Genomic DNA, 16,059 nt, shown 5'->3' with positions numbered 1-16,059 from the left:
TATTTGAACTACAAAATTGCCGTCGACCAAGCCGAGTGTTACCCACATCGTGGTTCAACACGTGTGATTCAGTAAAATTGTAAGATTGTTAGTTGTTTGTATTTGATAAGAAATCTGGACTAGTGAAGTAGAGAAAATGTAAAATTCGTATAGAAAATAAGTAAATAAATAACAATATTTTATAATAACTCAATTAGTAAGTGTTCCTTTCTAATATTTAAAAAAAACTTTAGTTTTACCACTTAGTTACATTGTGAATATAATTACTACCAATCTAGTTTTAGATGTTATTTATATTAAACATTTGTATTTATTTTATAGGACAATTTAAGATATATTCATTAACGTTTGTGTGGATCTATTTATTGAATATAGGTGAGTATATTTATAAGAAATCCCTAAACATTATGTCACGTTTGTCACAAAACATGTATACAAAGAAAGTGGATTTTAATAAGCAATTCATGAAGTTTTATTCTTCTTGGCAAAACAACTTATCAAATACTGTACAAACCTTCAAGAAAACTATGCCAAATTTGGAAAACAAATTTAAAAACATTTCAAAAAAAACTCATCCTCATGTAGAACACATCCAAGGTGATTTTGAAGTATTAAAATCTATCGGTCAAAAACCCGTATTTAAATTCAAACCATTACCATTAAATATGTTGAGTAAGGTCAAATATTGTCTTAAGACTGATAATTTAACTAATTATTGTGGTGATCGCAGCTATTATTTTATTGGTCCATTAGCTAAAATTGAGCATGCCCTTGTCCAGTACACTTTAGTAAAATTAATAAAAAAAGGCTTCAAATTAGTTTCAGTTCCAGATATATTACCAGATGAATTAATTGAAAGGTGTGGAATGGACACAGCTGGCGAAAGAAATCAAGTTTATACACTTCATAATAATTATTATGGCAATAAATGGTGTTTATCTGGAACTTCTGAAATGGCTTTAGCTGGGTCTTTAATGAACAAAAATTTATCCAAAGATAAACTTCCTCTTAAACTGTGTTCAGTTAGTCGATGTTACAGAGCTGAAGTATCTAGCATTGCTGAGGAAAAAGGAATTTTTAGGGTTCATCAGTTTACTAAAGTTGAAATGTTTGGAGCATGTTTACCTGAAGAATCAGAAAATATGGCTCTTTATTTTCGAAATATTCAAGAAGACTTATTACAACCACTTAATTTACATTATCGCGTATTAGATATGGCCAAACATGAACTTGGAACACAAGCATATCGCAAATATGATATTGAAGCATGGATGCCAGGAAGTAATAAATATGGAGAGATCTCAAGTTGTAGCGATTGTACAAATTATCAATCTGAACGACTAGGTATTCATTCAGATGGAACTTTTTTACATACTGTAAATGGAACAGCATGTGCAGTTCCCAGATTGATTATTGCTCTTGCTGAAACTCATCAAACAGTTGATGGATCACTAACATTACCCGAGGAACTTAATGATTATGTTATAGAACAAAATTTATTTAAAAGTAGATCAAATTTTCCTAAGTTTACTCCTGTACAAGCTCATCGGTATAAAATGTAAAATGTATATTTATGCATAATATGAATTAATTATACTAATGCTATAACCTTAAAATTGTAATTGTATAAATATTTTAGTCATGTATATAATATATTAAGCGATGTAAATTGGTTATTTAAAAATATAAATTATAATTATATTTAAATCTATTTTTTTATTTTTACTAATTTAATCAATATTGAATTTTACAGTTATTACACAAAATGGAAGAATTTACTATGCTGCGATCAATGTTGGACATATTAAATAGTAAACATACTAAAAAAAAAAAAGCCGTTATAGAAGCCCTGCTTATACTATTAGATACATATGATGTAAATGAAGAAATAGATGTTTATAATTTGATTGTAACGAATGCAAAAAACTTGTGTTTTCAAGTTTTTGATCCTCAGTCGGAAAGTTTAGCGTGGAAAGATTCAGATGTGTCATTAGATGATTTAAAATCCTTGTTAGTTTATTTTATTAATATAATAAAAAAACAAAATAGTGCTGATATTGTTCAGTTATTTCAATATAGTATAGAATTAACAAATAAAGTTGATTTTAAAAATTGTTCTAATGAAAGAATGAGAAATATTGGATTTTGTATGCAGAACATATTTATGCCAGGTAATAGTAATATGGATAATAACACACAACTCAATAATATAAGAAATACGTTATTAAATATACTCAATGAACCATACTTAAATAAAAATAAATTAGATGCCGTGGTAATCTTATTGAATAATATTGTATCAACTAATTATATACATATTTTATGGAAACATATTAAACCTATAATCAAAATTCATCCGAATCGTATAATGAATTTACTATTCAACATGCAATCTTTATTCTTTGATTCTTCATGTATTAGTGTTATTTTGAATGATGATGATTTTTGGAATCTAACATGTAATTTATTAACCTGTGAAAATAATGTTATTAGAACTTATAATAACGTCATACTTAAACTATCATATTCCCAATTATTAAGTGAAAATGTCAATTACTGCCCAAACAAAAGTAAAGAACAATATGTTAAAGTATGGAATGATTATATGGTTGTAATGGAAACTCTAGAAAATACTCAACAACATTTAACTTTACCAATTCTGAGCACTGCTAAAAAACTTGCATTAAACAAAACTGATGATAATTACAAGTTACCTTTAAAGTGGATTACAGCTATGTATTGTAAAATGTCTAAGCACAGTTCCAAATATGTTGTCTTAGCAAGTATAGACATCATCACAAGTATGCCAATAATATCATTAAAAACAAATGAACAATTATTACTGTCATTTGTGAATTCATTAAACAATGTGTTTTTGTATAAAATGTCTAGTGACATTTTTGTAAATCAACCTCAAATGGAAATTATATTGTCATTATGGTTTAATAAACTTATGATGTCCAATGATGGTCATGATGTATTTGGCATATTTTTATTGTATCTGCCAACTATTAAGTGGTCAATTGTACCTTTAACATACTTGACAAAATCATTAGCTGATATTTCACCAGATTGTCCTTTAAGATTTAATATTATTGATCATGTACTCAAAATAAAGGCTGTCATTGAAAAAATGCCAAATTCATACTTGAAAACTATTATATTAACATTTTTATTTACATTTACTTGTAAATTTACTGTTGACGTTAATACTGAATTTAATTGTGATTTATTTGATTGCATAATTGTATACCAAAATGAAACAAAATCTTGGAACTATATGGTTAATTTAATCCAAAAAATAAATGATTTGAATTATTTAGACAAGCAATTATCACAGCGCATAAATGAAAAGAATAAAATGTATTCGACATCTATTGGATTATTATTTTTATCAAATATTTTTAGTAATTCTCCAATTAGCATAAAAGAATTAGATGAAATTTGTTGTAAGATGGAAGATATATCAGATTTGTTAGAATTTTTAGAATGTTTATTGGAAGTCGAAGACCACTTTGGCAAATATGACACTTCTGTTAGTCAAATATTAAATAAACATATTTGGCCAATTATAACAAATTGGGTTGAAAAATGTTTTCAAATATTAGAAGAAAATTCTTGTGATGATCAAGTTATTTGTCGCTTTCTGGAAAAAGTTTTATCTTCAAATCGAATAGTAGATAGTACAAACTCTATGAATATTTGGCTTCACAAATGTTATTCTATTCTTATCAAATACTCTGGCAATTATTCTATTTTAGCAATATATAGCTGGATTGGTAAATATGCAACAAAATGTTCTTTTGAAGATAAATTGAAAAATGATTGGCTATCTTTCACTAAGTATTTCATTGATGCTGGATTTTTTTCCATTAAAAATCAAGATTTTTATTGTTCAAGAAAACCAGGGATGCATCAAATTCCCCAATTGGATATAATCAATACATTTTTCCAACATTCTACAGTACCCAAAGAACAAATGCTGGGTATACTTGAATGGTTAATGGATAAAACTTTGGAGCGTCATGATTTATATTGGAGTATATATTTTTCAACTGCTAAGTCATTTTTATGTAAATTTCCAATTCAAGAACATTCTCAGTTAATAATACAATTTATCCAAAATTGTTGGGACTTTCTAGTTGATTGTCGAGTATCTTGTTTTCCTAATGCAATCAAAAGTTTTATTAAAATGGCTTTTCATAACAATTTGTTACTAGAAGAAAAATACAAAACATTTATTAAAAATCAGGTATACTGTTTATTAAATATATTAAGCATATTATAATATCAGAGATACTAAAGATGTTTTATTTTACAGGTTATCCAAAATCTTTTAACTGAAAATTACCGTTATAAATTTAGTGTTTGTTTCTCTTTACTTCTTCTTCATTTTTTAGAGGAAGATCGTTCCATTAATATTTTAGAATTAAATTTTTTAATGTCTGAATTTTTTACTAAATGTTTATTATTCAGTATTGATCGATATGGTGCTATTAAGTATGTTTTACAATGAATAATATTATTGACACTTATTTAAAATTATTCATTGTTTTAGAATTGAATGGGACACACTTGAATATGTACGGACATTGAATGATTCTTTTCCATTTATCAATGATATTCCGTAAGTTTTTAAAAGTTATTATTGCACAATTATATATTATAAATGGGTCATATTATTATTATTATTATTATTATTATTATTTTTCAGAATTGAGTGTTTGCCAGATGATAAATATTTACGTTTTAAAACAATTAAATACTTGTACAAACTAAATTCCAATATATTATGGAAAAATGTTTTAGATATAATCATTAAGACAGAGTCATCTTTAAGAGATAGAAAATTTTTTCATAACTCAAAAGCATACCGTATAAAGCAGAGAGTAGTACAAGTTTTGCTTATTGTTGCTTGTGACAAACAACATGAGGTATTAATTAATTATTCAAAAATATATAATAATTAATATTATTTTCTAATTTTATTTTTTAGTCATTCATATTCGATGAAAATATATATAAATGGTCATTATCGAGTTTAAAAGAAGTTTCTCACATACATAGTGCTGCATATCAATTAATATGGTTATTGGTTTTAATATATAATAGATGTAAAAGTTTTTATAACTTTTGGAACGACTTCAAGACTGTAATTATAAATATATATTATGAGAAAAATAGAAAAAATATGGTTAATTTTTTAACATTATTTACAGGCCCAAGAAAATCATAATTATATGTGCAGCCTTATAACCATAGTATATCACTTACACAAAATAAAGAATAATAAACAATTTGAAATTGAAGCTAAAAAGAATCTCTTACCTTTATGCTTTTCAAATGGTTATAAAATACGGTTTTATGCTCAGGTAAATATCTTATAGAACCATTTATAATTTAAATTTATACCTAACTTTTATTATTTGAAATTATGTATATTAATTTACAAAATGATTATATTATATTATAAAGTAATTTTGTAGTTGTATACTAGTAGTAGATAGAGATTTTATCCATACTTGATCTATCCATTTCAACTCTGTGATATAAAATTTAGTTGACCCTTAGTTATTTGCTTAGTATTTATGTTAGTCTTACTTTTATTTTGTGTTTTAGTCAACAATTTTTAGATTATGTTCTAATAATCCCGAGGAAAATGAATGGTCATTATTATGTGAATCTATGGGAAATATAATAGATCAAAATGAACAAACTAAAAAGTATGAAAATCCATTTGACGATTTTTTCTATCAAGAATTAGATATGATAAATTCTTTATCTTTAAAAGTTAGTGAACCTTGTTTTATCCTTTATATAATATAAAATTAATGAATTTTTGGTGTATAGAATATATGTATAGAGTTACCTAGATTATTAAATATAACTCACGAAGAAAGTTTCCCAATTAAATGGTTTAATGATTTCTTGGAGGCTATGAATAATGATGATAAATATGATTTGTCACTCTGTGCAGTCTCATCCTTTATTGAGAAAAATACTTCCCCAGGTATGTATAAGTTATATGTTTTATGTTTTTTAAATCCAGTTTGTTGCAATAAAAAATGTTGTGGTTAAACTAACTTATGTGCATTGATGTTTAGTTTAAATTACAGATATATTTTAAATCTATTTTCTTCAATTTGATTCTTATCAAATTGAAGATTCATACATTTTCAAAAAAAACTGATTATTTTAGCTATTGAATGTTTTAGATTTTTCTGTTTCAAAATATATACTTATATTAAATTAATTTTTTTAGTATCATCAAATGAAGTTATTGTCTTAGATAATGCTCAAAATGCTCAAAGGAAGTATATTCCATCTCAACCTCTAGATGAACACACATCTAAATCAATGTTAATAGTTGTTGCATCTTTGATAGATAAAGTAACTAATTTAGGTGGCTTAGCTAGAACCTGCCAAGTATTTGGAGCCTCCACTTTAGTTGTTGATAATTTATCATGTGTAGAAAAAAAAGAATTTACAGCATTAAGTATGACTGCAGAAAAACATCAATATATTGTTGAGGTGTTTTACAAAAATAATAATTTCCTATATTGTAAATATTATTATAATTGTACTAATTTAAAAACATATATACTTGCATTATTTTAGATTAGAGTTAAAAACCTAAAATCATATTTACAAAAAAAGAAAATTGAAGGATATCAAATTGTGGCTGCGGAACAAACAGTAGATAGTATTAAGTTGCATGATATCAAGCTGCCATTTAAATGTGTTCTACTTCTAGGGTAAGTATGTTTACTTTAAAATAATGAGTATCTTGAATAATTGCTTAGTTAACATACTAACTATAATATATATTTATAGTTTTTATTTAACTTATTTTAACAGTATAGTTATATAAAATATTAATAATTAATTATGATAAAATATTATGTTTTTCTTAAAATTCAAAATTTAGTACATATACTAATAATTTATAAGAACTGCTTTAATACTGTCCATTTTTTATTTAATTATTTACTGGCTTTGTTCCCAATTACAGCATAATAGCATATAATTCTAAAACTAATATATAATAATAATATAAAACATTTTTTATTAATAATATAAAATAAAAAGAAATAAAAATATACCTAGTATGTTAAGTTTACAATTGTAATTAATTAGGTATAATTAGAAAAAAAAGCGTCAGTTTGCATACAATGCACACTGCAACAGATTAAGAATTAAAGACACCAGGAGCAAAATACATTTTTCAAATAATAGGTTACTGGCACTAAAAATAGTTGATGCTGTTTGTAACATATGAAAATTATGATGCCATAAGCAGTTTCCCCCTTTACCCCCGTTAGATACGCTCTGTATGCAGAAGAGATTTATTTTAACTATAGAGTGTAGAGAATGGAGGAATCTGAATCTTTTTTCTTTATAAATATAAAAATTTATATCTTGAATGATATAAATGATATAGAGGGTAGGGTAATCAATTTCACCAGGTATAAGCTTAGATAAAAACGTTAGGTACCTATTAAAGTTGAATTTAATGACATTTTAAACAAGTAGTTAAAATTACATTTATCGATATAATTAAAAAATATCCTATATCCATTGAAATAGTAATTAATAATTAGGTATTAGCAAATTTTGATTTATATATTTTTTTTATAGAACACCGCGATAGGTGATTGATCTATATTTTTTCAAATTATAATAAATTTGTATTAAAAAATTAATTGTGAATTTCCTTATTTAATGACTGAAAACTTCTTTTTCTTTTTTTAAATTTAGGTAATAATATTATTTTAAATAATTAAATGGTGATAATAAGTTAATAAGTATAATGTATGAAATTTAAATAATTATGATTTTATAATATAAGATAGAAGGTTAGGTCTATTCTTTATCATATTAAAAAAATAGGATTAAATAAAGTCTCTTTTGGTATTTATTTTATTGAAATTAATCTTTGAAAAAAGAAAATTAACTTATTTTATTTTAACTTTTTTATCTTACTTAAAATTTAAAATTTATTATGATATTTATTATTCATTACTTATTAACTATTACTTATCAAACTAATTTATTATTATTATTTTTTTTTAAGTAGTTATATTTTATTTATAATTTATATACAATTTTGGTGGTCATTTTTTTTTTTTTATAATTTTATAATTTTTCAAAAATTCTATACATATTTTTATTTGTTTTTCCAGCAATGAAACCTCTGGTATTCCACATGATTTGTTAAGCACTATGGATATATGTGTCGAAATAGAGCAATTGGGTATTGTCAGATCATTAAATGTACATGTTGCTGGTTCATTGTTTATCTGGGAATATACCAAACAACATTGTTTAACATTTTCTAACTGATTTAATTATTTCATCAAGAAATTAATCATTATAAAAATAATTAATAAATACATTTTTACATTAAGGTTCTTATTTTGTTTATTTTTTTCTGATTATTTTAAAAACCATACTGAAAACTAAAATATATATTTATTGTTCATATCAGAATCTATAAAATTATTAAATATTGAATTGGATTTATTACTAAAATAGGTACAAAGAGATTAAATAATTGTATTGTAATAATAATAGTGATAATTATTATAATTATATGTTAATGCTTATTTATTTTAGCCTTATAGAATATAGAATATGTAGGTTTAGATCACATCACAATTCACAATCCACATGATAAATCAAATTTTTTTTAATTTGTTATGGCTCATGATACATGACATTCTTATTACATCCTTAAAGAAAGAACATTTTATTATAATTACCATCATAAGTTGAGTATAAATTTCCATAGAATATGTATATTTATACTAGTATCATATATATATTATATCTGTTACAACCATAGGCATGTGCAGACCTGAATTTTGGGGGGTGTCTACAATTTTTTCGGGCCCTCTCTAGATAGTTGGATCTAAAATCTATTTTCAAGATAATTGCAATATATTTAATTTATTATTTTTACTTTTGTAGTCAATAACATCTAGCTGTTATAATCATAATAAGTTTTACCACGCAAATTTAAAATATTTTAAGTTGTATTATTTTTTTTATCTCAAAACATAATCTTTTACAACATATTTTTAGAAAAAATATCATTTTTATTCTAATAGTAATATTAGTTAAAATACGGACCCATTTATATGCTATAGGACTTAATTACATGTCGGGCAGTGCCCAGGTACACCCGGAACCATCCGTGCGGCGCACGCCTATGGTTACAACTATTAATATTATAAAAATCTATCTTAGTTTGTGCCGTTCATGGTCTACACTATACAGTCTACACTACGACTTAAATAAATCTATTTAGTCATACTTTAGAGCAACTCCACAGCCTCTTTATCAAAAAAAAGAATATAATCAAGAGTTTACGACCACGGACTATACCTATGTATGAATAGTAGTGATTTGTGGTTGCGAGTTGCAAGCTATAGCACTGACGGTATAAATACCCAATACACGCATTAAAATACCAAGTATCTACGGTTAATATATTATATGTGCATTTATAATTTATATAATATAAATTGTGTTATAAACTTTTTACTAAATAACTTAGAAGTAATAACTGTTAAGGTTAACTATTGTTATAGTGTTGTGAAAATATGAATAACTAATAACCATGATAAGATTCTTTTATCAAAATTCTATCACAGAATTTATTCTGTGGTTCTATCAGCTATAGATACTTCAGTTGAGACTCTATTCTCGAGCACTGAGCACACTGCATAAATAATAGACCTACAAAGAAATACTTCAAATAGTTCAAATACATTATTAAATATTAATTGTTATGTCTATGATCTCTAGTTTAAAGTGTCTGTAATCTGTATTTTCAATTCTGTTGTTTAGTTTCAACTTTCATCTCTATATCTTTATTATTTTTATTTATCTATTTACTAATATTAAAAAAATTTAAATAATATATTGAAATGGAAAAAGCATTAGAAAGTATTTTTAACACCAAAATAAAAAAATTGGATATATCTATAAATGAAGGCTGCATTAATAATAGTTCAGTTTATGAAACAGAAGACAATAAATTATTATTTGTTAAAGATAATTCAAAACCAGGGGTATATTTTCTTAATATCAATTTTTGATTTATACTTTAAACATATTAACTTTTTTTCAATCTATTATTAAATACTAATGTATATATTAATAATTACAGTCAGATAAGATGTTCAATGGTGAATTAGAAGGCCTTAAAGCAATATGTAGTACAAATACTATTTCAACTCCTTATCCTATTGCCACTGGCTGCACAAATAGTGGTCAATATTTTATTGTTATGGATTATTGGAAAATGAGTTCTTTAAATACAAGTTGTTCATCAGAATTAGGCAGTCAATTAGCAGAAATGCATATGTTTAATTTAAAAGAGGGTCAACCACGTATAAACAAATTTGGATTTCATGTTGAAACTTGTTGTGGATTTTTACCTCAAAATAATACATGGACTGATGATTGGATTGTAAAAAAATTAATATTTTTATGCAGTTGTTGAAAAATGCATTTAATACCATTCAATCATACTTTTCAGACATTCTACATTGAAAATCGTTTAAATTATCAAATACAGTTGCTGCAATCAAACTCAGGAAACAGTATACAAAAAAAAGTAACTTTTAAGAATTATAAACAAATTTTTAAATTAATAAGTACAACTTATATTATTTTTAATAGAAAATCATTGAAAATTATTGGCCTCAACTGAAACATATAATTCCCAAATTCTTTGAAGGGATTGAAGTTAAACCTTCACTACTTCATGGAGACTTGTGGCCAGGAAATATTGCTCAATCAAATTCAAAACCAGGTTAAAAATATAATAAATGGTAATCATATATACCTATACTCCAACCAATGAAAGAGGATTATCAAGCCCCAACCAAATATATTCTTAGACTTATCGCTTCCATTAGTATGCATGCACAAATCTTCTTTTGTAGTAAGGAGTATAGTACTTACTATTTTAATGAATGTCTTCATTACTAATAATAATATGATATATGTTTATAGTTGTTTTCGATCCAGCTACGTTTTATGGGCATCATGAATATGATATTGCTTCCATTTCATTATTTGGAGGTGTTTCTAAAGAATTTTTTGAAGCATATTTTAAAAAAATACCTAAGTCTAATGGATTTGAAAATAGAAAGTTGTTATATCATTTATTCCATTATTTAAATCATTGGTATGAATATATGATTATATTATTCAATTCTATGAATAAATTTACATTTTTCCATAATTTATTATTTTTGTACAGGAATCATTTTGGAGGAAGTTATGTCAACTTAACAATAGATACTTTTAAATCATTACTTAATTCTTATTAGTTATTAATATTTTGATATATTTGTAGTCTTGTGAAATATATTTTTTTATAAAATAATTAAATAATGACAATGCAATATATTAAAATGCATAACATATGTTAAAAATTATTATGTAACATGGTAAAGGGGAGACTACTACTCTAACAACTACTACCAGGTGTGAGGATGCAGGAGTCGTTCTGCAGCCTTTGCCTCAGATACTAATGGCTAATGAGTAATAAGTAAAGAAAATGATATGTTGAAAACGTTATAAAATATTTTTATTTTTTTAATTTACTTTATGAGTCATGTGTATTGTTTTATGTTTAATAAATTATAAATAGTTAACACATGGAAACATTTTAGAAAGCACATTCCATTTTCTTGTATTTTGTAACACCATTTCTTTTCTTCATTGATGCGATCATTCAAAACCTAATTTTTTAAATTTTTAGTATACGTTAAGACTATCTACAATTATTTTTGTACTTCTTAAGGAGTGTAATTTTCAAATGTATGTCAATAATGAAGAAAATTATATTTAATTGATTAATTGAAATTTTGAAATTGTATCAGATAAAAAATGTTTTCTTATTGATTATTCTTATATCTTATTACCTAGTTATTTTATTTATTTGTATCGGTTGTATCAATTGTATAACATTTAATAGTGACATTTCTAAGCTGTTTTTATAAGTTGTAACCATAGACGTGTGCAGACCTGAATTTCGGGGGTGCCTACAATTTTTTCGGGGCCTTTTCTGAATTTGGGCCCTCTTTTAACAAGACATGTACATATTTTAATAAATTATAATGCCTGAATAAACATTACTTAAATTATATCACATATTAATCAGTAGTATTACTAGTACCAAGTTATATAATATTTCATTATAGATAGTTGGATCTAAAATCTATTTTTAAGATAATTGCAATATATTTAATTTATTATTTTTGCTTTTGTAGTCAATAACATCTAGCTGTTATAATCATAATAAGTTTTACCACGCAAATTTAAAATATTTTAAGTTGTATTATTTTTTTTATCTCAAAACATAATCTTTTACAACATATTTTTAGAAAAAATATCATTTTTATTCTAATAGTAACATTAATTAAAATACGGATCCATATATATGCTATAGAACTTAAATTTTAGGGCCCCAATTATATGTCGGGGGTGCCCAGGCACACTCGGAACCCCCCGTGCGCGCGCCTATGGTTGTAACATACTTAGGTATTGATTAATATTTTCCTTATGATTCTTAAATCTAACTAATATATTGTTATAACTTATATATGTTTATTATGTAAAATCTGATATATACATTTGAATAATGAAGCATTAAAACATATCATATTTTGGTTTATAATTTAAATTATAAACTAGTAGATTATGTTGCTTAAAGAGTAGACCTATTGTTCAATTCCAGAAATATTGTTCATTTGTTAAAACAATTGGATGTTTAAAAACTAGTACCTTTAGAAACTTTAATACCTTTACAATCTCATTGTTTAAGTAAGTACTAGTCACTAGACAGTTATACCTATTATTATTATTTTGTATTTTAGCTTCTACTGCTTCTAGCATCATTATTTATTTAATTTCTATGTTTTAGTGGAGCCTAGAGGTACCACGTTGTGTTGTGTTACGTACTTGCATATATCCAATACTTATAAGTTATAATAAAATGTTGATAATATTACACCAACATGCCACCTACCTAAAATTAGAACTATAATAGGTATATACAATATACATTCAAAATTAAAATTACACAAAACAGTAGTATTTTAGTGGCAACTCGTCAATCATGCAGTCCTTGTAAATAAATACTTAGTTATTTCATTATCTGAAATAAATATAAATTATATAGGTAAACTATTTTTACGATTGCTATCGTTTTTATAATACACTAGGTACCTATAGCTTATAATTTATAATAATGTAGCTTATTATGCGTAAGAAAATATATTTTTATTTTATTGGAAAAACTTACAATCTAAATTTCAAACACACAAACATGGACAAAAATAGGGTAGGCTTGAAGAGGCTTGGCCGCCCCTCCCGCCAAAAAACGAATGATTTGATTATAAATAAAACATTGGCGCAATTGATGTATACTTTTTTTGTACTGACGCTATAGATGTATCAGGTGGTCGCCGGTCGGTAATTGGGCCACATTTTATCTACCTGGTTCATATTGTTCATAATATAAAATATTAACTCACGTCTTACTACCAGAAGATTGGGTCACAAATTAAATCTATATTTTAAAGTGTATCCGGAGTTTGAGCCATAAATATAAAACACAAAAATACACAAGGATGTAACGTTTATTAACTATTTTTTTCTAATATATATATAAAAATAAAATTATTTTTTAAATAATAGGTTATAGGTATATAATACAGATTTAAAAAATTTAAATTTTTCTTTTTACTCTTCGTATTTTTTAATTTCATTCAATTTTTCAAATTGAAGTTTGTTCCCTGGCTTTTAATATTCTTACGCTTCTAATTTTAATATAAACTTCTGATTGAACTCCCAATAAATATTCTATTAAATATTATTTTATACTAGATGCAATAGTAAAAATCGTTTAAAATAATGGCCCAATTACCGTATACATTTTGAAAAATAGTTAATTATGAGTTTATGATCCGATTCCCGGGCGCCTAATGTATCATGCATGTTATACAGGTAGTGTTCCAAAATCGGTGCAATTAATGAACACTGCGGAAAACTTCCTAAATTTTTAAAATGACCTTCCAAAATATTAATTGGTATATGTGCGGTATGTTGGTACATGCTATCTCGTAGGTATATTGGATGTGAGATGATAGTTTTCAATAATTGTCCTCGTTTGACGAAAAAGGTACTTATATGTTATATTATATGTATACGTATATATAATATATTGCTTTATTATATAGGTAGTATGTTTAGTTTAAAATTATTTATATCTATTAAAATATAGTGTTTACAGTGTAAAAATGTATTATTTTATCAAATAGCCTGTTTAAAAGTTTTTTCTAAAAAAAAAAAAAATGATAATTATTATATCTAAGATTATTTTGGATTTATTTAATTAAAGTTAATTCGTTGAGCTTTTTATTAGTAATTGTTTATCATGAAATTAAGAACTTAAAAATGTTTGTATGCATGTGTAAATGATAGAACGCTTATGGTGGAACATCACCTGTACAATTGTATAGAATATTAGAATGTACCTACCTATAATCATAAATTATAATAATATATTATTATATACATCCATACGCCAGTTACATAATTTACGATACATTGTGAGTACATAACTAGGTACCGTTTATTGAACGATAAGACGATAAGCTTATAGTCAGTTTGACGTGCAGAATATAATATAGGATCGTAGTGAAGCGGAGACGACCAGGATGGATTAGGGAAAATCTCGATGAATCAATTCTAGATAGTTTTATTTTTACCTCGTAAATATTTGTTTGTGTATCTATTTTTTTTTCATGAAATAGAATTGCAATAACGTATGGAGTAATTAAGAATATATTTTTTTAGTGGGGAGGTGGACAAAATATATTTTGCTTATTGGTTCTGGAAATATAGCAGGGGAGAAGACAACCCTTTAATAATAAATCTACACGATTATTGATGTAAATACGAATTATATAGTTGTCCTAGAATTTTTGAAGAATTTAGTACTGAGTAGTGAACAAGACTTTAATAGTGCACCTATATACTGCAATAATACAATATAAATATTTTAATGAGTAATGACTATATAATAATAAAAATCGCACACTTAAAAAAAATATATTCAAATTCATTATACTGCTTTATTTGCAACAAAATAAATATGTTAAAATATATAATGAATACGAGCTTAAAATAAGGGACTAAACCGATATCTCGTTGCCTCTAATATACAATTTCAAGGAGAAAATTGATCTTTTCCTTAGATTACGCTTATGGGTAAAATACGTATATAGAGTACGAAATAATTTATAAACATAATTATGTACCTATCTACATTATATACTTATAGATATTCTATCATTTAATTTTAAAATAAATATTACCATTCTTCAAGCTTTAGATATTTTGGATTTTTAAAGCGTATAATACACATATTAAACAGTTCACATCTATATAGATTATAATTATATTATTAAAAGACACTTATCTCCGCACACTATATATTTTATGTTAGTTCGAGTCTATACTTAGAATATGGAATGGTAATATGGCATTTTTATTTGAAAATTCTTTTTGTATACAGCAACTCAAACTTTTCAGATAGATAAACCTATCACCTATAGGACATAATTATTCCTTCATATGTCATATCACACGATGAGAACATGTTGACATGCACTTTGACACTTTGTTACTTCTCTCCTCAAATGCCACCTTAAACGCACCTGATCTGTTTTCCAACAGGAGAAAAGTCATCCTTTCGCGTCCTTTTTTTCTCCGGAAATCATTTTGTTTTTCGTTAGGTATTAGGTAGCATCTATTTTTTGCTCATTATAGAATATATTATTGGTATTTAAATTTAAATAATCACGATTTTGATTTTAATGTGTGTTAGTACTTAGTGCTATACCTAACTTTTATAAGTTCGTGATATTATGTCAGTAATTTAATGTTACATAATAATTTTAAAAAAATAGTAATATTATTCTATTTTTATTAAGTTGTCTTTTTCTTTTGAATTCATATTTATACAGTTTTCCG

General features: G+C 25.1%; 3 protein-coding genes across 4 annotated transcripts; all 3 read left to right on the top strand.

Moving 5' to 3' along the window:
* The first annotated feature begins 58 nt into the window (after nucleotides 1–58).
* LOC113553786 lies at nucleotides 59–8,407 on the top strand. 2 transcript variants are annotated; one of them, XM_026957311.1, is made up of 13 exons: nucleotides 59–196; nucleotides 322–375; nucleotides 1,754–4,252; nucleotides 4,322–4,500; nucleotides 4,559–4,627; nucleotides 4,715–4,934; nucleotides 4,997–5,152; nucleotides 5,220–5,372; nucleotides 5,620–5,790; nucleotides 5,851–6,010; nucleotides 6,263–6,531; nucleotides 6,619–6,755; nucleotides 8,184–8,407. In XM_026957311.1, the coding sequence occupies exons 3-13, from the start codon at nucleotides 1,766–1,768 to the stop codon at nucleotides 8,341–8,343; spliced, it is 4,161 nt and encodes a 1,386-aa protein (XP_026813112.1). In that variant the 5' UTR covers nucleotides 59–196; nucleotides 322–375; nucleotides 1,754–1,765; the 3' UTR covers nucleotides 8,344–8,407. The 2 variants fall into 2 exon arrangements, with proteins under 2 accessions (XP_026813112.1, XP_026813113.1); XM_026957312.1 differs by lacking the exons at nucleotides 6,263–6,531; nucleotides 8,184–8,407.
* On the top strand, nucleotides 867–1,562 carry LOC113552571 (serine--tRNA ligase, chloroplastic/mitochondrial). The gene has a single exon (XM_026955430.1). The coding sequence runs from the start codon at nucleotides 867–869 to the stop codon at nucleotides 1,560–1,562; it is 696 nt and encodes a 231-aa protein (XP_026811231.1).
* A 739-nt stretch (nucleotides 8,408–9,146) lies between the features above and the next one.
* On the top strand, nucleotides 9,147–11,753 carry LOC113553840 (ketosamine-3-kinase-like). The gene is made up of 6 exons (XM_026957382.1): nucleotides 9,147–10,076; nucleotides 10,175–10,477; nucleotides 10,547–10,624; nucleotides 10,690–10,822; nucleotides 11,026–11,200; nucleotides 11,276–11,753. Exons 1-6 carry the CDS (start codon nucleotides 9,933–9,935, stop codon nucleotides 11,343–11,345), a joined length of 903 nt encoding a protein of 300 aa, XP_026813183.1. The 5' UTR covers nucleotides 9,147–9,932; the 3' UTR covers nucleotides 11,346–11,753.
* Nucleotides 11,754–16,059: the final 4,306 nt, after the last annotated feature.

The sequence above is a fragment of the Rhopalosiphum maidis genome, chromosome 2 (assembly GCF_003676215.2).
Source record: "Rhopalosiphum maidis isolate BTI-1 chromosome 2, ASM367621v3, whole genome shotgun sequence".
Taxonomy (NCBI): domain Eukaryota; kingdom Metazoa; phylum Arthropoda; class Insecta; order Hemiptera; family Aphididae; genus Rhopalosiphum; species Rhopalosiphum maidis.
Note: the sequence above shows the minus strand (reverse complement) of the source record. Positions and strands in the feature narration are given on the sequence as shown.

Coding starts and splice junctions, on each gene's coding strand:
- LOC113552571 (XM_026955430.1), top strand. CDS start 867: ATGGACACAGCTGGCGAAAGAAATCAAGTTTATACACTTCATAATAAT.
- LOC113553786 (XM_026957311.1), top strand. CDS start 1,766: ATGGAAGAATTTACTATGCTGCGATCAATGTTGGACATATTAAATAGT. Junction 4,935..4,996: donor CTTGTGACAAACAACATGAG/GTATTAATTAAT, acceptor TTTATTTTTTAG/TCATTCATATTCGATGAAAA. Junction 5,373..5,619: donor AAATACGGTTTTATGCTCAG/GTAAATATCTTA, acceptor TTTGTGTTTTAG/TCAACAATTTTTAGATTATG.
- LOC113553840 (XM_026957382.1), top strand. CDS start 9,933: ATGGAAAAAGCATTAGAAAGTATTTTTAACACCAAAATAAAAAAATTG. Junction 10,823..11,025: donor TCAATCAAATTCAAAACCAG/GTTAAAAATATA, acceptor ATATGTTTATAG/TTGTTTTCGATCCAGCTACG. Junction 11,201..11,275: donor TTCCATTATTTAAATCATTG/GTATGAATATAT, acceptor ATTTTTGTACAG/GAATCATTTTGGAGGAAGTT.